This window comes from Cryptomeria japonica, chromosome 6 (assembly GCF_030272615.1).
Source record: "Cryptomeria japonica chromosome 6, Sugi_1.0, whole genome shotgun sequence".
NCBI lineage: Eukaryota > Viridiplantae > Streptophyta > Pinopsida > Cupressales > Cupressaceae > Cryptomeria > Cryptomeria japonica.
In genome coordinates, this window is record NC_081410.1 from 609,532,884 (window position 1) to 609,555,015 (window position 22,132).

The 22,132-nt window shown below is 34.4% G+C and overlaps 1 protein-coding gene across 1 annotated transcript; it reads left to right on the forward strand.

Annotated features, from left to right (window-relative positions):
• The first annotated feature begins 8,069 nt into the window (after positions 1-8,069).
• Positions 8,070-16,358, forward strand: LOC131037705 (pentatricopeptide repeat-containing protein At5g16420, mitochondrial). Its single transcript, XM_057969889.2, has 2 exons — positions 8,070-9,111; positions 9,566-16,358. Exons 1-2 carry the CDS (start codon positions 8,260-8,262, stop codon positions 10,340-10,342), a joined length of 1,629 nt encoding a protein of 542 aa, XP_057825872.2. The 5' UTR covers positions 8,070-8,259; the 3' UTR covers positions 10,343-16,358.
• Positions 16,359-22,132: the final 5,774 nt, after the last annotated feature.

Sequence of the window (22,132 nt, forward strand, 5' to 3'; positions counted from 1 at the left end):
TCCAAAATAGATGACATGATTTCTAATAATTGTTTGGTGTGGAGCCTGATCAGTCTCCAAGTGGGAGATTGTTGATATGTGGTGACTGATCAGCAAAGTACTGTACACTCAGTAGAGTACTATACCAGTATTGTAATAAAACCCTAAAAAGACCGAATTTGTTTGGTGCCCTAAAAACGCATGTTATAAGCGGCTGGGATGCTTAAGGCAGAGTGATGTTGATGTACTGTTTTTGTTGGATAATAAGAAAGATTGGATGACTGTGTATGGTGGACGTAACCCATTTTGGGTGAATCACATTAAATCTCTATGTTATATGTGTCCTGTTTTATTCCTTTATCTTTTGTATTTAAATCTGCATATAATTGTTAGTTCATATTTGCTTTGGATCTGCTTGAAACTCTAACAATTGGTATTAGAGCAAGGTTTTTTGTAAATTGGCAAGACTCTCAAATTTGAGTTGGAGTAATGGAGGATTCCAAATTCAAGGTCAAAAAGTTTAACGACCAGAATTATCAGTTATGGAAAATGCAGATGGAGGATTACCTGTATCAAAAGGATTTGTGGCGGCCATTAGAAGGAAAGGCAAAGAAAGCGACCACAATGTCAGATGAAGAGTGGGACATTTTAGATAGAAAGGCACTAGGATCCATTCGATTATGCCTTGCACCATCTATAGCATTCAATATAATAGAAGAAAAAATGACTGTAGGTTTGATGGCGACATTGGCTAAGTTATATGAGAAACCCTCGGCTCTGAATAAGGTATTTCTTATGAAGTGTTTGTTTAATTTGAAAATGAGTGAGGGAGGATCTATAGTGGAGAACTTAAATAAATTTAATACAATTACCAGTCAATTGTCTTCGGTAAAAATTACTTTTGCAGAAGAGGTTAGGGCTCTCTTGATTTTATGTTCTTTGCTAGAAAGCTGGAATAGCTTGGTTATGGCTGTAAGTAACTCTATCTCTGGTAAAAATACTTTGATATTTGATGATATTGTTGGTGTTATTCTAAGTGAGGAAATGCGAAGGAAAATCACAGGTGAGACTTCAACATCATCAAGTAGTGTTTTGAATGTGGAGAACAAAGGAAGATCAAAGGAAAGAGGAAAAGGCCCTAGAAATGAGAAGTCACGAGGGAAGTCAAAGAAATGACGCTCTCAATCTAGAGGAAAAAAAGATTGCTGGTACTGTGGAAATCCTGGTCATCTAAAGAAAGATTGTTGGTCTCAAAAAAACAAAGGAGACAAAAATGAAAATGACAATAAGGAAGCTAATATTGAAAGTAATACTTTACAAGATGCTTTAATCTTATGTTTGGATAATGTTAATGATTCCTAGGTAATAGATTATGGGGCTTCATTTCATGCTACACCCCATAGAAAATATTTTCTAGATTATGTTCAAGGTGATTTTGGACAGGTATATTTGGGTGATGATGAGCCCTGTCAAATTGTTGGAAAAAGGAAAGATAAAGATCAAGTTGCAGAATGGAAATGACTGGTTTCTGCAGGAGGTAAGACATGTTCCTAATTTAAGAAGAAATTTAATTTCTATAAGGCAACTAGGCAGTAAAGGTTGCATAGTTACCTTCTCAAACAGTATCTGGAAGGTCACTAAAGGATCATTAGTAGTAGCTAAAGGTACGAAGGTAGGCACATTATATCTGTGTACTGGTAACACTTACTCTACCTTAGCTACTATAGATAAAGTTACTACAGGAACAACAACAACAATAGATGTTGCAAGAACATATTCGATAATGTGGCACCATAGGCTTGGGCACATGAGTGAGAAAGGGATGAAATCCTTCACTCCAAAAATCTATTGCCAGGACTAAAGAAGATTGATTTAGAGTTCTGTGAAAACTGTGTTTATGGTAAATAGAAAAGAGTCAGATTTCTCAAGGTTGGGAAAGAGAAGAAGAGTGAGAAGTTAGAGCTTATGCATTCAGATGTATGGGGACCGACTCAGGTATCATCTCTTGGTGGCTCTTGTTATTATGTTATTTTTATTGATGACTCAACCAGAAAAACATGGGTATATTTCCTAAAACAAAAATCAGATGTTTTTGAAACTTTTAAGAAATGGAAAGCTTTGGTTGAGAATGAGATAGGAAAAAAGTTGAAGTGTCTCAGATCGGATAATGGAGGTGAGTATTGTAGAAAAACATTTGAAGATTAATACTCCTTAAATGGGATTCAAAAGCAGAAGATAGTTCTAGGAACTCCGTAGGAAAATGGTGTGTCAGAGAGAATGAATAGGACTATCATGGAACGCGCAAGGAGCATGAGATTGCATGTTGGATTGCACTTACATTTTTGGGTAGATGTTGTACATACTGTTGTCTATTTGATAAATAGAGGACCTTCAACCCCTTTGGATGGTGGTATTCCAGAGGAGGCATGGACTGAAAAAAAGGTAAATTATTCCTTTCTGAAAACCTTTGGTTGTGAAGCTTTTGTCCATGTTGATAAAGAAAACATAACCAAGCTTGATGCTAAATCTCAGAAATGTACCTTCATTGGATATGGGATAGATGAATATGGCTATCAATTATGGGATTTTGAAAATAAGAAAATAATTAGAAGTAGAGATGTTATATTCAATGAGAAGGACATGTATAAAGAACAGATGCAGGAAAAGAAGCATGAACAGGACAAACAAGAATATATGGTGTTGGATGAGATTCTTAAAAATGAAATGCCACAGGTACCTGATGCTCAACAACAACAGATTGTTCCACAAACTCCTGCAAGTGTTAGACGTTCTACAAGGCTAAGTAGACCCCCTGAAATATTTTCTCCTTCTTTGTATTCTATTTTATTAACTAATTCTGGTGAACCAGCAGAATATGAAGAAGCAATGCAAGTGGATGCCAAACAATAGTGGGAGCTAGGCATGAAAGAGGAGATGGACTCCTTGATGAAAAATAAGACTTGGGACTTAGTCCCTTTACCTGCAGAAAAAAGAGCTTTGCCTAACAAATGGGTTTATAGGCTAAAGGAGGAGGAAGGAGGTCAGAAAAGATATAAGGCCAGACTTGTGGTAAAAGGTTTTGCACATAAAAAGGGTATAGATTATGATGAAATATTTTCTCCAGTTGTAAAAATGACTTTAATTAGAACTGTACATAGTCTTGTGGTTGCAGATGATTTACATCTTGAATAATTAGATGTCAAAACAACTTTTCTCCATGGAGATTTGGAGGAGGAAATTTACATGTTGCAACCACAGGGATATGAAGTCAAAGGTAAGGAGAACTTGGTGTGCAGGTTGAAGAAAAGTTTGTATGGCCTAAAGAAAGCATCCTGACAATGGTATTTAAAATTTGATAGTTTCATGGCTAAACACGGTTATCATAGATGTCATTCTGATCATTGTGTATATTTTAAGAGACTGGATAATGGTAGTTATATTATCCTATTGCTTTATGTTGATGGCATGCTTGTTGCTGGGTCTAACATGCAACATATAAATGATCTTAAACAAAATTAGCTAGGTCATTTGCTATGAAGGATTTGGGTGAAGCTAAACAAATTCTCGGTATGAGGATTACATGGGACAGGAAAAATAGAACCTTGAATTTGTCCCAAAGTGAGTATATAAAGAAGGTGTTGAAAAGATTTAACATGCAGGATGCAAAAGTAGTTAGTACACCTTTGGCTAGTCATTTCAAATTGACTAAGGAGATGTGCCCAAAGGCACAGGAAGAGGTAAATAAAATTTCTAACATCCCATATTCATCAACTGTTGGCAGTCTGATGTATGCAATGGTATGCACACGGCCAGGATATTGCACATGTAGTGGGAGTTGTGAGCAGGTTTATGAGTAATCTGGGTATAGAACATTGGAATTCTATGAAATGGATTCTTCGGTATTTTAAAGGAACTACTACAAAGGCATTATGTTTTAAAGGATCTAATGCTACTCTGAGTGAATTTGTTGACTTTGATCTGGCAGGTGATATTGATTCACGGAGGAGTACTATAGGGTATGTTTTTACTATAGAGGGAACTACAGTCAATTGGATTTCTAGGCTGCAAAAGGTTGTTGTACTTTCAACCACTGAAGCTGAGTATGTTGTTGCTACAGAAGCCAACAAGGAGATGATTTGGTTACAATTTTTTCTGGAGGAATTGGGTCAGACACAGGAGGATCGCCCATTGTATACTGATAGCCAAAGTGCCAATCATCTTGTGAAGAACTCTGCTTTTCATTCAAGGAAAAATCACATTTAGCTCAGGTACCACTTCACCCGGACTGTGTTGGAGGAGGGTCAGTTACGGCTTGAGAAGATTCACACAAGTGAGCATCCTACCGATATGTTCACGAAGGTAGTTCCACTAGAGAAGTTGATTTCTTCATCAGTTTCTGTTGGTCTTCTTGATTGATAATTGTGGAATTTATACCAGTCAAGTCCAAGTGTTTTATCCAGCGGATGCTGCAAGTATAGTGGTGTCGTCTAGTATCAGTGTCCAAGTGGGAGATTGTTTGGTGTGGAGCGTGATCAGTCTCCAAGTGGGAGATTGTTGATATGTGGTGCCTGATCAACAAATTACTATACACTCAGCACGTATCCTCGCCGGGGTCCAAGGCCGGGCCCCGGGAATGTGGGCGGTAGCCCGCGACGGGGGTTCGGGGGTGGCAGCCCCTGAGGAAATTTTTTTTGGATGTTTTTTGTTGATGAAAACCAACATTATAATAAAACCCTAAAAAGGCCGACTTTGTTTGGTGCCCTAAAAACGCATGTTATAAGCGGCTAGGATGCTTAAGGCAGAGTGATGTTGATGTACTATTTTTGCTAGATAATAAGAAAGATTGGACTACTGTGTATGGTGGACGTAACCCATTTTGGGTGAACCACGTTAAATCTCTGTGTTAATTGTGTTATATTTTATTCCTTTATCTTTTGTATTTAAATCTGCATATAATTGTTAGTTCATATTTGCTTTGGATCTACTTGAAACCCTAACAATAATCTCATAAACTAAGTTAATGCACTTTAGCTTAAAAAATTTAAATGCCACCAAGATAGATTTAAACACTATATAAGTTGCAAGTTTTATTGCATTTAAATACCATATATATGCAAATGACTTTGGCATAGGCACATGCATGGCCCCGATTGATTTAGTGCAATAGGACATTGTTTTTCCAAATATGGCTAATTGGGATTCGTATATTACATGCATATCATCCTTGTTTGTGGAGTCTCATACTATAGATCTAGAGGATTATTTTGAGGACATTCATCTCCTCTTTATTGATAGCCATGCCAGTGTTGTCAACTTATCTTCATCACCCATGGAGCTTGTTCTTCATCAGTTTTTATAGTCTTGGATTGTCGTTCTTCTACATTGATTGGGCATGCACCTAATTGGTTTGTGGCATCATTATTTATCATGGACATAAAGACATTTGAGTAGATCCCAAAAGCACAAAATATTTGGATTTGGATTTCTACAATTTCCTATTTATGGGAGTGTCTTAAATTCATATCTCTAGCTAGTGGATTTGTTCTAAGAGGATAAATGTTGTTTGTAGGTAGTGGATCATGTTGTCTTCATATGTTCATCATTGGCACAAGAGCTACTTTTCATTGGAGGATTCCTATCCTCATTTTCTCTCTCTTATGGGGGGACATTCATTGTACTATTATGACGAAAGCAATCCTTTGGGGGTCACATCGAGTCCTCATTCTTTCCTTTTTTCACCAGTACACCTACTTCATTTTCTCTCTATGAAGAGGAGTTTTCTTCCACTATGTTTTCTCCTTTTTTTCATTTGTGAGGGTTACATTGGTTTGTACATGGATACCTAATCGAGCCTTGTTGTCAGGACCCATTCATGCTTGCATTTTTGCATTCATTAACTATTTGGCTTATCCCCAAATTTATTAAGGGAGATGTTGGAGTAATTAGAACATTATCTAATTATTTAATTAATTAGGTCCTTTAATTATTTTATTCACTTAAGCTAAACTTAGATTCTTTTTATCTTTTATTAGATTAGGCAAAAAAATAAAAACAGATTAAGTGATGAGCTAATTTTAGTTTCCTAATTTTAGATTAGGTTTCTTATTTGATACAATGAATTAAATGTTTAAATTCCGATTTAATTCCCTCCAAAGGATTAATTTAGATTCTATTCATTTTTACATGCTTAAACTTGTGATCAAGTCATCTAAGTTTTCTTTTCTATGAAATCTTTCAAGTGAAGAATACATATTGGTTGTTAAGGTATAAAATAGAAATATTGATTTCTCAATATACTTGATTAATCCAACAAACTCTTAATTTAAATTTCCTTCTAGTTATAATGATATTAAGTAAGCATTTTATAGATAAAATAAAGCAAGATTAACTTGGTGTCCATCATAAGGTGTAAAATAGATAATTCAAATAGACATACTATACCAAATACCCATCCTATAGAAACTTAGTGTTTAATAAGCATCCTTAATTAAGAAGGTGACATGAAGTATATTCCTTTGTATGATTCATTACCAACAAAGTACAATCAAGGAGTATTTATACATCAATGCTAAATCATATATAGGTTCTCTAACATATCTTACTGTTATTTAGATCATGTTTATTTACCATTTATTTATTCTTCTATCTCATATCTATATTGGTGATTAGTTATGAATTAAGACATAACAAGGTATATAAATGTTCATAGGACAGTGGGTTCCCAATTTGTGTACTCATGATTCTCGTATTATTAAAATATTTATGTTAGTTATTTAGTTTGATTCAATATACTTATCTAAGAGAGATATTATTAAACTAAGATTTTCTTGAAGTCACACTTCTTAACAAAGGGTAGTTTTTTTCCCAGTCTCGTGTCTCATATCAATATGTTGTTAGCTTATTCTCTAAATTGAATGAGTCTAGAAATCTTTCTCATAGGTGATAATAAAAATTATTGGACACTTTTAATTTGTTGTCCAACCAAAGTATTACTATTATCCTACATGAATTAAGAATATCAATAAATTTATTTTCAATATATCTTATACATCATGACCATTAATCAAAACTCATTAGTTCTTCCATAAAGGTAAATGATTTCTAATATTCTCTACCTCATATTTCTATGATGACTTCGTTTAGCCAATGGGTTCTAGAAGTATTTTTTGATCTATATATAGATAGATAGATATATTGCACACTTTTTTTTTTTGGTTATAAAATAAGTTTAATATAATATTAAGGTTAGTAACATAAAGTTTAACTGATTCAAGAAGTCTCTTGTTAGTCTATTTGATAAGTATGCCCAATCTAACAATAGTTCTATAAGTTATCTATGAAATACATAAGTGTACTTTCTTCAAAATGTATCAAGAATCATATAAGTATTTTTAAATTCTAAGGTTACAAATTTGATCTTCGCAAATTATTATTTATAAATAATTATAGAACTATGTTTTCTAAGGCATTAATCATTATGTTTGAAATAATTAAAGTTTTCTAAGACCACTATCTATATACTTTCTTTTGAATACCAACAATTTCACAATCACATTTTTCCATTTTTCGATGATATTATGGTTGTATTGGGCATGGTAGACTTGGGTTTGAATCAACTACAACGTTATAATAGCACTTAAGTGTTAACTCAATGTATTTTATATTTTGCAATAAGGGGATAGTGTAAGCAGAATGAGCTTCATCATGGAATGCATAACTTATGAGAATATGCATAATCAATACAAAAACAACTTGAAGGTTCAAAACATACACTAGTTATTTGGAGATGATAAGATTAACTCATCATGGAATACACAACTTATGAGAATATTCATAATCAATACACAAACAACATGAAGATTGAAAACATGCACTAGTTATTTGGAGATGATAGGATTAACCAGACGTCCAACTTCTAGTCAAAATTAATAGCAAAAGATCCAAAAGTCACCCACTCCCTCAATACACTCTCTCTCCTCCTATTTTTATACATTTTTTTTATTATAAGAATTAATAATATAGAGATATTATAATCTATATACATACCATTAATTTTAATACTCAGAAGTATTGTTCTTCGTTGCAATCCTTCCTTTTGCTGCTAATTAAGACCATGTTCATATTCCTTCACTTTCTTTTCCTTGATGATCCATCACTCAGTATAATCCAGAAACAATTTCATTTGGATATCGCTAGTAATATAGTACAGTTATTTACGTGTTCTTATCTATCTGATTCATACGGGGAACAATTCTTCTCTTCAATCATCTTCACCCTGTCATGCACATGGCGGCACACAGAATAATTGAGGCAACAAAACATTCATTTAAATTCAAGTCCGTAGTATTTTCCCATTCTGCTGCTGTAAGAACCCTAAAATCCAACGCCTTAAACCCTAAATTATACACTTTAAAACCTCCCATCAAGAACTGGCCCAAGAATGTCAACCCAAAACGAATACTCAACCATTTAATCCACGAATCAGATGTCCATATAGCCCTCGAAATTTTCAACTACGCAGCCCGCTACCAGCTGGGTTATAAGCATAACTACGCAACCTACTATAAGATGGTTCAAAGGCTTGTAGTATCCTCAGAATTCGAAGCCATGGAAACTGTTCTTGAGCGCTTGAAACATGATAGGATTGAATGCTCCGAAAATTTGTTCATTTTCGTAATCGAAGGTTATGGCTTTGCCAATAAACCCAAGGAGGCAATGAAAACCTTCTTTAAGATGCGTGATTTTAGGTTCAATAGCTCTTATACGAGGTCCTTCAATGCTCTTCTCGATGTTATGATTCATAACAAGCGTTTTCAGCTACTGCATTCTCTGTATAACAATTCCAGGAAATTCGGGGTTCTACCGAATGTAGGTACCTTTAATGTTCTCCTAAAAGCCCTCTGTGAGTTGGGAAAGTTTGAGTCTGCATGCAAAGTGTTTGACGAAATGCTGACCCTTGGGTGTACCCCTAATGCTGTCACTTATTGCATGCTTGTGAGGCTTCATTGTCCTCGAGGTGATATAGTTACAGCTAGGAAGCTGTTTGAATATATTCTTAGTAAGGGGTGGGTTCCTGATGATGCGACTTATATGGTATTGATAGATGGGTATTGCAAGCACGGAGAAGTGCAGGTAGAGAAAATTGTAATGTCTAACAATAAAAAAATTGGTTGTTTTTACTCATTTTTGTCAAGAAAAGGTGACAACTGAAAATTTTCTTCGATTTGTATAGCAAAATTGGGGGTTGAAATTTTTTTAGTGATTGGCCTATTTAGTTGCAATATATTTTGTCTAGCGAAAATGAATTGTTTTTCTTTCATAACTTGCAAACATATTTTTGTGTAAAATCTTATGAAACTGGAAAATAAAAGATTTTTATTTTTTGTGGCGTGCGAATTTTTTGATGATAAGATTCTGGACTTGCTGTGCTAATGGAAAACTATTCATTGCACGGGATTCCCAGAAGCTTATGATTAAAAATTGGAGAATACTTTCAAAATTTTGCAGAAGAAGAATTGAGAATTCCTGATTGAAAATGATTGGCAAGGTTGGTGGAAGATTTCTTAAAGTTTTTGTTTAACTGTAGGAAGCTGTGACGCTTATGAGAGTAATGGAAGAGATCGGGTGCAATAGTACTGATGTGCCTTATAGTATAGTCATTGAGGCTTACTGCAAAAAGGGCAAGATTGACGTGGCTGTGAGCTTGTTGAACGACATGATAGATAAGAAGTGGATTCCAAGTTCAAGTCTCTGTAATGAAGTTATTGATGGTCTTTGCATGGAAGGTAAGGTGGAAGATTCCAATGCGCTATGGCATAGGTTGCTGCAGAAGAATTGTATGCCAGATAATGTTGTTTATAGTACAATTATTTATTGGTTTTGCAAGAAGGGAGACATTGATGAGGCAAGGAAGCTTTTTGAAGAATTGTGCAAGGTTTGCGTTCCTAATGTTGTAACTTACAGCACGTTGATTGATGAGCACTGCAAAAGAGGTGAGTTGCACGAGGCCTGTAAGATCTGGGATAATATGTTGGAAATGGGATGCGTGCCGAACGTGCATACATATAATGTTTTCCTAAGTGGATTCTGCAAGGTGGTTAAAGCTCATGACTGCATTCAAATATTGGAGGAGATGCTGCACAAGGGCTGTGTTCCAAATGCTTTAACACACCGGATCTTGGTAGATGGTTTGAGCAAGTCATCGAACATCGAAGATACTCTAAAGTTCCTTGATGTAATGTTGAGGAAGAAAATATATCCTGATCTAGATGCCTGGAATGTGCTTGTTACAGGAGTTTTCAAAAGAGAAAACTTCCAAAAGGTTGAAAAACTCTTTGACGAGTTTTCTGAGGTTGCTCGTTAGATCTCTGATAAATTGAAAACAGATCGGGCCTTACATTCTCCTTCATTGAAAACAGAATTTAATTGTCAGGGTTTGTTATTATGCCTAAAGAGGGATATCAGGGGTTTTCTTGCAATTGTAGTCATTCCTATTCAAGAAATAAGAACTTCCTTTATAAGAGTTTGAACAAAGGAACTTATCATTGAGTTGTCAAATTGAGACATGAAGAACATTGGCATATGTATTCAGGGCAGGGTAAAATTTACAATGCAAAAGAAGTCAGAGAGGATTATATGATCCTCAGAGAAAATATATTAGAGCCTTGGATTCAAGTACAGATGGACATTCTCTGGATGGTACCACCTTCAAAATGTGGCAGCATTTGAGATTCAGGTTGATACCCGCTTTCGTTTCCCAAGGCAGGCATTACAATGTTTGCTCGGTTGTAGATCAATGTAAAGAAAATGATTTTGGACAAATTTTGCCATGGATAAGGAGATTGTATGTTCTACACTTTTCCGGTTTCTTTGGTTATTTTCATTTTTCTAATCAGAAAATACAATATATTAGAATGTTTTTTGTACAGAAATGCTGACGGAGAACATAGACATTGGTTCAAGATATTCAGTAGGCAATCTATTCATTTTTTTTCTCATATGGTCATTTTAATTCTGGAACATCACATCAAGTATTGAACTTACCATGTTACATGCAGTTCTCTAGTGCCACAAACAATATTTAATAATTATTCTAAAAGCTTGTTATATTGTGAACTCCACCACATTTTACCATGTTAAGGGCAAATAAATACAAATAACTCATCTGTTAATGGACCTGTTCCATTGATCACCACAAGAGCCATCATTTCCATGTTTGTGCATACTTATAAAGTCATATAATTTCTGAAGATAATATTTTAGTAACACTGTTCTACTCGCAAGATAAATTCCTGCGTAGAACTGGAAACTGGAACTGCCATCTGGCATAAGCCCTCTGAGTTGAAATAGGGAAGGAGAAGATAATAAAAAATGACAATGAAAAGCTGCTTAAATTCCTTGTCTGCAGCGTGCTTTTTCTTTATGTAGTCATAGAAAAACTTGGAGGTTCCATTTCTATCTAACCATTTTTGTTGATCCCATTCCTTCTCTCTATTGGTTCACATTTTTCCAACTTCTTCAGCAAGGTTTTTATAGAGAACATCATGGTGAACAATAGACAAAATAAACCTCGCTCTTCTTCAACATTGAATTCCTATCTCAAGCAAACTAAAGAGCTGAAGGCAAAGAACTATTGAGCTACATTATAGGTCAATTTCAATGAATTGCAATTTATCCTATTAGATCCCAGTATACTAGTTGCAATCGTTTCTGTGTGTACTCAATTCATTAAATAAGATGGAGGATTAGCATAGAAAACAAACACAGAACTAGAGGTGATTTTTGATGTTTTGTGTAACTGAAAATTCCATTTTATGCTCCTTTGCTCACCATTTTGGCCTATTTTCTTTATGGCTTGATAGCTGCTCCCTGCTGTAGAATACAACCCTTTTCCTTAAGGTGGGCTAAAGGCTTCCTAGTAGTCCTCTTAAGCTAAGTTAAATTAAATAATCATGAAGGTTAACTCCCCATTCTTATTATCGAGTCTAAACTGAGGTTGAATGAAATAGAAACATTGCAACTGAAAAAAGTACTCCGCACATGTGTTGATGGAGCTGAAACAGAAAAGGAGATACGAGTTCCATAAAACCTGTTCAATTTGGCAGTGGGTGGAGTAAAATCAATCATTTATATTTAATTAGACTACGAGAATTCTTCATGACTTTCCTCATGCTTCTATTTTGAACTAAAATAAACAATGTGCAAGAGAGGTTAACAATTAATTCAGGACTGTCTCTTGACATAGGATAAATACATAAAGGTTCTTTTCCTTATTCTTCATCATGTTTGACCATGCTGGAATATACAAACCCCCATTTGAATAGGGCAAAACCTTTTGCCAGATACATGGAGATGACCGCTGTTGGAACAAGTCAAAACAGAACTGTGTATATTTGTCTTGCATCTTTAGTTCGTTGACAGCAGGAGTCAATTTGTATTCAAACTCTATGGCTACCTGTCCATCATCATCAGTGTGTTGTCCATCATTTCCAGTTAGATGTCAATCTCCAATAGTTTTCTGTCAATTTGCTTAGCAGATAGTTAGGAAAGTTGTTTAACTGCTGTATAAATATGTATTACTTATCAATAAAGATATTATCGAGTTCCTCTGTTTGTCTATATTATTTCTGCTGCTCTGTTTTTTAGCTAATTGCTCTGTTTTCTGTGCATGCTCTGCTCTGTTTTCTGAGTTGGTATCAGAACCTCTATCCAAATCTTGCAATTATTAGTCTCTGCTGTAAAAGTGGTGCAACAAAGTGTGAGAATTGTATGTTGAGAAGAGAGCAGAATAGAGGAAGACCTGCTAGTTCTGTAGAAGAGTGGAAGAAAAGGTGCAGTGATCATAGAAAAGCCCAAAGGTGAAGAAATTGATTACCAAGAGGCTGTCCCAAGCAAAAAACAGATTCTCTGCTACTGGTGAGAAGAGGCTGTGCTCAGCCAAGTGATTGCTTTGGAGTTTGGGCATCTAGTTTGCCCATGAATTGATAGAGAAGTTGTTAGAATTTGAGCAGCTGACAACATTGGAAGAAAAGACTAAAAGAAGGCAGAACAGCTTGAAGGGACTGGTACATTTGTTGTTGTTTAGTCTTTTCTTAATATGTCAAATCTCTCAGATACTTATCTAACTGAATCAAAAAGTTAGATGGTTTAATTATGTTAATTGGAAGTTCAAGATGTAGACTTTAATGGAAGGATACAATGTTTGGAGCATTGTAAATGGTACTGAGGCCAGACCTACAACACCACCTGATGCTGTTAAAGATTGGGAGAAAAGAGAATCCAAATTTAAGTTTTTTTTATGTATGTTAGTAAAGGATTCAGTCATCCCTCATATAAGAGATATCACTACCTCCTAAGATGCATGGACAGCTCTGAAAGGTTTGTATGAGATTACAAACACAAATAGTTTTTTTTTTAAATACTAAATTACTTTTTTAAAATGGAAGTAAATGAAAATATTAGTGATTATATCCAAAGTTAAGGAGTTAAGGGATAAATTAGCTGATATTGGTGAACAAATCTCTAATAATGATCCAGTAACAGTTACTTTGAATGGAATGGTTAGTGATTATCATGTCTTCATTACTAGTTTGGCTGCAAGGGAAAAGCCACCTTCTTTTGAGAGTTTTGCAGGTATCCTTCTACAAGAAGAAAAGAGGAAGAAGCACATGGACAACAAAGTGCAGATTCACCTTTGATAGCCAAAGACAAGAAGCCATCCAAAGGAAAGCAATGGTCAGAGAACAAAGGAGGAGGTAAATTCGAGAGCCAGAGGTATAAAGAGGACAGAAGATAACAATAAGGGATTTGGATATCAAGAAGGGGTTTCATCCAAATCAAATGTAAAGAAAAATAGAAATTGTAATTATTGTGGTAAACTTGTGCATTATGCTTATGAATGTTGGAAAAAGAAGAACAACGAGTCTAAAATCAACAAATATGAAGGTAATTATCAATTATGTGAATGGTGAGGATGAAATAAGTGATAACCTTCATGATGAAAGTTGTTTATTTTTTATGTTGCTCTTTCAACTGAAATAGATGAGTGTAATAATTTTTTTCTAGATTCAGGGGCTTTAATTCGTATGTCATGGAAGAGAAATTGGTTTATAAATTTTCATGAGAAAAATGATGGTAGTAAGATCTATTTAGGAGATAATAGGTCTCATGACGTAAAAGGATATGGTGATATAAGTGTGCAACTACCTAATAGATATGTAAAGCAACTTTCTAATGTTATGTATGCTCCAGAAATTAAGAAAAAATTGATTTCAGTTTCAGCTATTATTGATCAAGGTCTTAAAGTTGAGTTCTTGAAAATAGGTTGCCAAGTAAAGGATATGAAGGGATCATTGTAATGTGATTGTAGAAGGTATTAGAACAGGAGGCTCGTATAAACTTGATGTGAAAGTGGACAGCCATCAAGCAATGTCATCTACATGTGTATCCACCGAAGAGATATGGCACAAAAGGTATGGTCATTTAAATCTTAAGGATCTTATTACTCTACAAAGAAAAGAGATGGTGCTAGGTCTTCTAGTATTAAAGGATGAATAAATTAGTTGTGATGGTCGTGCATTGGAAGTTCAAATATTGTAGATTAGCAAACCCATGATCAAAGTGGGCATGAAGTAAGGCAAGGTGAAGCTACTCCAGCGAACAATGAAGCATTAAGAAGATCAACAAGACAAATCAAGGCACCAATTAGGTATAATGACTATGCTCTAATGGCTCAAGTAATGAGTGTAGATGAACTTCAAATTTTGAAGAAGCTAAAGATCATAAAGAATGGATGAATGCAATGTACGAAGAATATGATTCAATAATGGGTAATGGTACTTGGGAATTAGTTGAATTACTTGCAAATAAATCCCCTATAGGCTTTAAATGCTTGTTCAAGACTAAGTTTAAAGCTGATGGTACTATTGATAAATTCAAAGCTAGATTAGTTGTAAAAGGGCACACACGAAAGGAAGGAATATATTATGAAGATACTTTTGCACCTATTGCTAAAATGAATACTATTAGACTTATGATTGCACTTGCTACTAAGTTTAATTGAGATCTTTATCAAATGAATGTTGAGTCAGCAATCTTAAATGGTGATTTAAAGGAAGAAATTTATCTTGTTCAACTTGAAGGATTTGTAAAGAAGGGAAAAGAACATTTGGTATGTAGGTTAAAGAAAGCATTGTATGGTCTCAAACAAGCACCAAGATCATGGTATGAGAAAATTGATAAATTCTTCTTTCAACAAGGGTATATCAAGAGTAAAAATGATCCAAACTTGTACATAAAGAATGATGAACATGGGAATTTTGTTTTGATTTCATTGTATGCGGATCTTGGCAAAATGCATTATTGTTTAGGAATTGAAGTGTGGAGACAAGATGGGAAGACTTTGATTACTTAAAGTAAGTATGCTAATAAGTTGATCCAAAGGTTTAATACGCAAGATTGCAAGCAATATTTACTTCATTAGAACAAAATTTCATGTTTTGTTGTGATAATTATACTTCAAAAGTCAACGGGACTTTGTATAGATAGATGGTGGGAAGTTTGAACTACTTGACCACTACAAGGCTTGATATTGCATATTTAGTCAACATACTTAGCCAATTCATGGCTAACCCTCTTGAGCCTCATTGGAAAGAAACAAAGAAAGTCATTTGATACCTACAGGGTACCGCAAACTTTGGCATTGAATATACTAACCATTTGAATATTGAGTTGACAGGTTATTCAGATTTTGATTAGGCAGGTGATTTAGCTGATCGTAAGTCAACAACTAGTTATGCATTCAACATAGGATTGGGTGTTGTTTCTTGGAGCAACAAGAAGCAACCAACTATTTCATTGTCATCGACTGAAGTTAAGTATAAAACATTGTGCAGTGCTACATGTGAAACAATTTTGCTAAGACGAATTCTTGAAGATATGGGATGAAAAGAAGAAGGACCAACTCCAATCAAGTGTGACAATTAAAGTACAATCAAGCTTGCAAACAATCCAGTGTATCATGCAAGATCAAAACATATTGAAACTCAACATCATTTTGTAAGAGAAAAGGTTCAGATTCAAGAGATTGAACTATAATATTGTAACACCAATGACAACATGGCTGAGGTATTTATTAAGCCATTGGGAAAAACAAAGTTCGTAATTTGTAGAGATATGTTAGGGGTCAATCATAATTCTATTATGCCTTAAGGGGGAGTGTTTGAATAAGTCAAAATAGAGCTGTGTATATTAGCTAGTTGACAATAGTAGTCAATTTGTATTCAAACTTTATGGCTACTTGTCCATCATTTCCAATTAGATGTCAATCTCCAATAGTTTGTTGTCAATATGCTTGGCAGATACTTAGGGAAGTTGTTTGAGTTAACTACTGTACAAGTATGCATTACTTGATCAATAAAGATATTATCAAGTTCCTCTGTTTGTCTATATTATTTCCGTTGCTCTGTTTTTTAGTTAATTGCTATGTTTTCTGTGCATGCTTTGCTTTGTTTTCTGAGTATTGCATGGGATTTACCATGAGATGTACATCTTACTAAAACAATCTACAACAACAAAGATATAGACATGCCCTATTTTTTTCCTTGGAAGACCACCTACAAAGTCCATAGAGATGCTATCCCATGGCCTCATAGGCACAAAAAATGTTTGATACAACCTAGTGTTCCCATTCTTATCTTTCTCACACTACACGGTTTGCAACTCCTAACAAACTTAGCAATATCGATTTGAATATAAGTATTTGTATTCTCAAGTGGAAGAGGCTATAAGTATTACTTTATAAAAAATATTATGGGTTTTAGATGAAGCAAGGAGAAAAGAGTCTAAATAAGCAACAATTGATCAAGGAGATTTTTAAGCTAGTTTAAGAAATCTCCTTATCATTTCATAGTCCTTGAAGGTTTCTTGTTTAAAATGCAAATATTGGTAAAAGTTGTCAGTTAAGAAATTGTCATAGTTGTTGAAGAATCTATGAAAAGATCAGATTAGAAAAAAAATGCAAATCACAGATGTAGTTGTAGTTATTGACACCTAGTGAAGTTAAAAGAAAAAGTGAAGTCACTACCCAAGTGAGATGAACATGCAGATCATTGTAAAACTATTGAGGAATACACCATGATAGAAGGAGAGTGTTGTACAAACAACCAAGAGGATCCAAAGCCATAGTCAAGGAGAACACGAAAAAAGTTGTAGCTCTCAATTCATTTGCCATTCTAAAGAAAAGGTGATTACTATTTTTATTATGAAAAGTTTGATTATGCTTGAAGAAAGTGATTTGAAGATCATATAAGTGAAAGATATCAAGATATAAAAATTTAGAAGTTTGAAAATTGTTTTGATCAAGGATAAGTCACTATTTGCAACATTTAGAAGGTTTCATAGTATGTTTTGCTTTGTCCATTTTGAAGTTGGCTTTGTAGATAGTAGTGTTGAACACACTAGAAGACAATTACACATGAAGACACTAGATTTACGTGGAAAAGCTAACAAGGGAAAAACCATAGTGAGTAAGCTTCTTGGAGCTACTGTTTAAATCCACCCTCACAAATATAACAATATTACATTAAACTTTATGGGCTACAACCCAAAGGAAGTTGCAACTCCCTGGAAGATAGTTTTATAGTTACAACCAAAGGAAGTTCACTACTCCCTACAAATTACAACACAAGAAGGCTATAACCTTAGGAATAACATACTTGGCAGGTATGGATGGTTAATTTTCCTACTGTAATATCTCTTCTCAACATCAACTACTTTTGGCTTATAATATTTTCATTACTATATGTCCATGTTAAAACAAACTTGATCTTCTATTTATACCCTCCACAAGTTTTCAAAAACACCAATTAGGTCAACCTCAAGGTAAAGTGTAGATGAAATGTGTAACACCTAGTCAACTAGGAAATGCACATGCTGAGAGAAATTGCATATTGCTATTCATTCCAAGGTTTAACCAAGCCCGAAAATATCTTAACACATCCTCCAAAATTCGCACAAACACAAATACATTGTGCAAATGTGAAAATAAGCCCTATTAGCCTAATAACCACAAATCACCCAAAATATCAACTCCAGACTGTAACATGTAGATCAATTCATCCACATTATATGGTTTGCCAAATATCCCTATACGCTCCTTTGATAATTTTAGACTATTTCACACTGGTGCAAACACTTGAACATTGATGACATGGTACCCTTAATATACTTTGATTATATAGTCTTGATGACAAACCATGCTAGCGATAGATAGGTATTTGAAACTTGAATTGAATATGCCATGAGCTTATCTTCTAATTAGTAAAGCATGAAATCAAGATGCAATTTAAAATGTGATGGCATAAATCAACCCCTTTAACCAACAACATGACTTGTCTTCACTCATATGACTCTAAAATATTTTGTGGTAAGTCTCATAATCTCAAACTTGGACCACACATACTTGAGAGAAATTATTCATAATCTCAAACTTGGACCACACATACTTGAGAGAAATTATAAACTATCTTCTTTATCTACAAAAGTATATCTTCAACTGCAGTGAAACGTGATACATTCTCCTATGCCTGTGACACTTTTCCCGACTTGAACTTTGCTTAACCAAATTCTTTCAAATTCATTGCAACTTCCTTTTACCAAAGAAAAGCCACATGACATCATAATTCATGAATTCCAGTACATCTCCAAAATATATTTACTCAAATGACCCATCTCCAGTTAACCACCATTAGGAAAAACCTATGCATGGACTCAACAAATAATTAGGCATATTTGTTCAACACAAATACATCTAGAAAGCACAACTTATACATTCAACATGATTTGGTAAAAAAATTAGTAAGCAATATTCACAAAAACCTAACCAATTATTTTAATACAAATGATTTGGTAATCTTGGTGTGGGAGTTGCATACAATTTTAATAGTCTTATTTAATACTATTCCAAAGGTGTCACTCATGTCTATTTTCTCGTGATTCTTCCTTATTAGAAGGGTCCAATTGAATGAATGGATTAGGAAAGCAATAGTAAAATGAACTATTTGATGAGCCAACATAAGTCTCAAGCATATCTTCTTCCAACTCCAAATGGTATGAACTCAAAATCTTGTTCCTTATACTTCGTCTTACTATACCTTTGGTATAAATTTTAAAGGTTTCTTCCAATTTGTAGGATCTCTTTCAATTGCCTACACATTCACAATCACCATGATGTGGTTGGGTATCATATATGCTGCTATCTCATGAATTGACTGCTCTATGGGGCAATGCCAAAGGAAGTGCTAGGTGTAGTCAAAACCCTTCTAGATAAGATAGATGATCTCGGATTCTTCCACTTTTGAATTGAAACCAAATCTTTTCTAATTCCTTTTGTGCTTGTTTCATTACAAGAAGATTGTTAAATGAGTTCTATTGGTGTACAAGTAGTATCACTACCAGCAGCCAATAAACTACCATTCTGGGCATTGGAGGAAATCAGGTCTGATATATGGTTTGAGTCAGCACTGAAAAATTTATCCCCCATCAAAGTAGCAAAAGGGAGGAAGCGGGAGTACAAGAAAGGGTTTATTTTTGTAGATCTACCAAAACCCTTCTCTACTTTGGTTGGAGAAAGGTCTTTGTCTGTTGATAACAATGTTGTTTGTTCTCCTAATGATGTCTCTAAGTTTTCAGAGCATGCTATGAAGAGCGGTGCTGAGAATGGTTCCAGAGGTGCAGTCTCTTTTGTGAGGAATGGTAAGTTGGTTGTTTCTTCTCCCTATTTCTTGGAGGTTGATTCTAGTAATGTGGATATGGAAGTTTCTTCTAAGGCTGAGATAGATGGTCATGAGTTTGGTTCTGACCTTATGGCCCTTCATCTTTTGTTGTTAATTTTGGGTTTGTCCCTAGCATCTTGATCAAGAATGAGTTAAAATGCCAGATCTAAATTAATATTCCAAACTCTTTCGTTGAGGAGGCTTCTGCTTAGCTTGGTTCATCTCTTGTTGCGAGATTTTGTGGTACTCGTCCCAATATTTACTCAGTCAGAAGATGGGTGCTTTGGGTTTGGAAGCTTTCCAACAATGTTGAGGTAAAATTAATGCCACATGGTTTTTCACTCTTCTCTTTTTCCAATTTTGAGGATTACAATAGGATTATTTCAGTTGGGCCTTGTTTATGGGACAATGGTTTGTGCCTCCAACAATAGGTTCTTAATTTTAACAGGCCACGAAGGATACTCCCGTCAACTATCCACTTTGGGTTTGTCTGCATGGACTACAGTTGGAATTTTGGAGTGAAAAGATTTTAATGTCCATATGCAACTTTTTTGGGTGTTATGGTGTCATAGAAAAGGTTACTAAATTTAAGAAATGGCTGCTATATGCTATTATAATCTGTGTGTTTGTGCAAAAAAATCAAGTTCTCCCTACCTAGATTACCTTATCCTCCAAATATGGAGTTTGGGTACAATAGATTAATTACAAAAATTATCCAATCTTGTGGCACCTTTGTGGCAAAGCTGGTCATACTTCTATGACTTGCTGCAAAAGTAGAAAAAACATAATGTTTGGAGAAAAAAAGGAGGCTTCCCCGAAGTTGGTTTCTTTTTCTCCCTCCGAAGAGATTTAGACAGAAGAACATTTAATTGAAGACTATTTAAAGATGGATGCCTCATCAAGTATTTCTAAGTTTTGTGGATGGTGCAGCTATAGTTCCCCAATCTCAAGAAAAAAAAGGATTGAAAATGAAAACAAAAGGAATTCCTCTATAGATTGCTTGAAGATGGATGTCTCTTCAAAAACTCTAAGGCTTGAAGGTGAAGATACTAATGCTATTTTGTGCTCCTCTAGTCTCAAGAAAAAAAGACTTGGGGAATCGGATCCAGGAATTTTGAAAAAACAAGTAGTTTTAGAACACTTTTTTAAATCACCCTTATTTGGGTTGGCAATTTTTCTGCTTACCACATTGGAAGTGATACTCACAAATATTTACAAATATTTTCTTATGCAAGCTCTTGAGAGCACAACGATGCGACTAATACTAGCTCCTTTAGAACAACTATGCTAGAAATCATATGGAAGACCGAGACTCAACTTGAAATTCACTTATTTAAAAACTACCTCCACATTAGAAGCCAACCATGGAAGATCAAAAGTTACAATTTAGAATTCCATATTAGATATCTCTTTGAGATTTCAACTCGGGTCTCCATACAAAGAACTCACAACTTCAACCAATTAAGCTCAACCTCTTGAACAAACATGCAACTTTAGATTATATAACTAATTTTATATATACAAAAAGAAACATGAAGATTGTGTTCAATCAAATATATTTACATATACAAAAGGAACATGATCATGTTCGATCAAAGATATTACTATTATTGTCAAAGATACCACTATTATTGCCAAATACATTTAAATATAGATAGATGACAATAGCCACTACCAAATATGTTTACATATACAAAAGAAACATGATCATGTATTATTGTCAAATGATAGATGACAAAGCCATTACAAAGCATATTTATATATACAAAAGGAACATGATCATGTATAAACTATTATTGTCAAATACATTTATATATACATAGAGGACAGTAACTATTACCAAATATGTTTACATATACAAAAGAAAGATACTCATTTATAAATTATTATTGTCGAATGCATGTATATATATACAAATGACAAAATATGTTTATATATACAAAAGGAGCATACTCATGTATGTATAAACTATTATTGTCAAATACATACATACATACATACATACATATATATGTATACATACATACATATATATGTATACATACATACATACACACACACACACACACACACACACACATATACATATGGGTGGTTGCAAGAAGTTGAGTCCCACTTTTGGGCAAAAAGCGGAAGTGTTTTATCTGTTTTTCAAATTTTATGTCGATTGATTTCAAAATTTGATGCACTTAGAGATTGAATCTCGAAAAACTTCACTAATAGAAAATGTAGTGCTCGGAGTCTACTTTTCAAATATGTAATTTATTTTAATACCCACATGGTAGAAATCACTTTTTAGTAGGCATGTTTAAAAATCGGTTTTTTAAAATGCCTATTTCAGGACTATACCACACGTGTACGACCACCCTTTTTTGATGCAA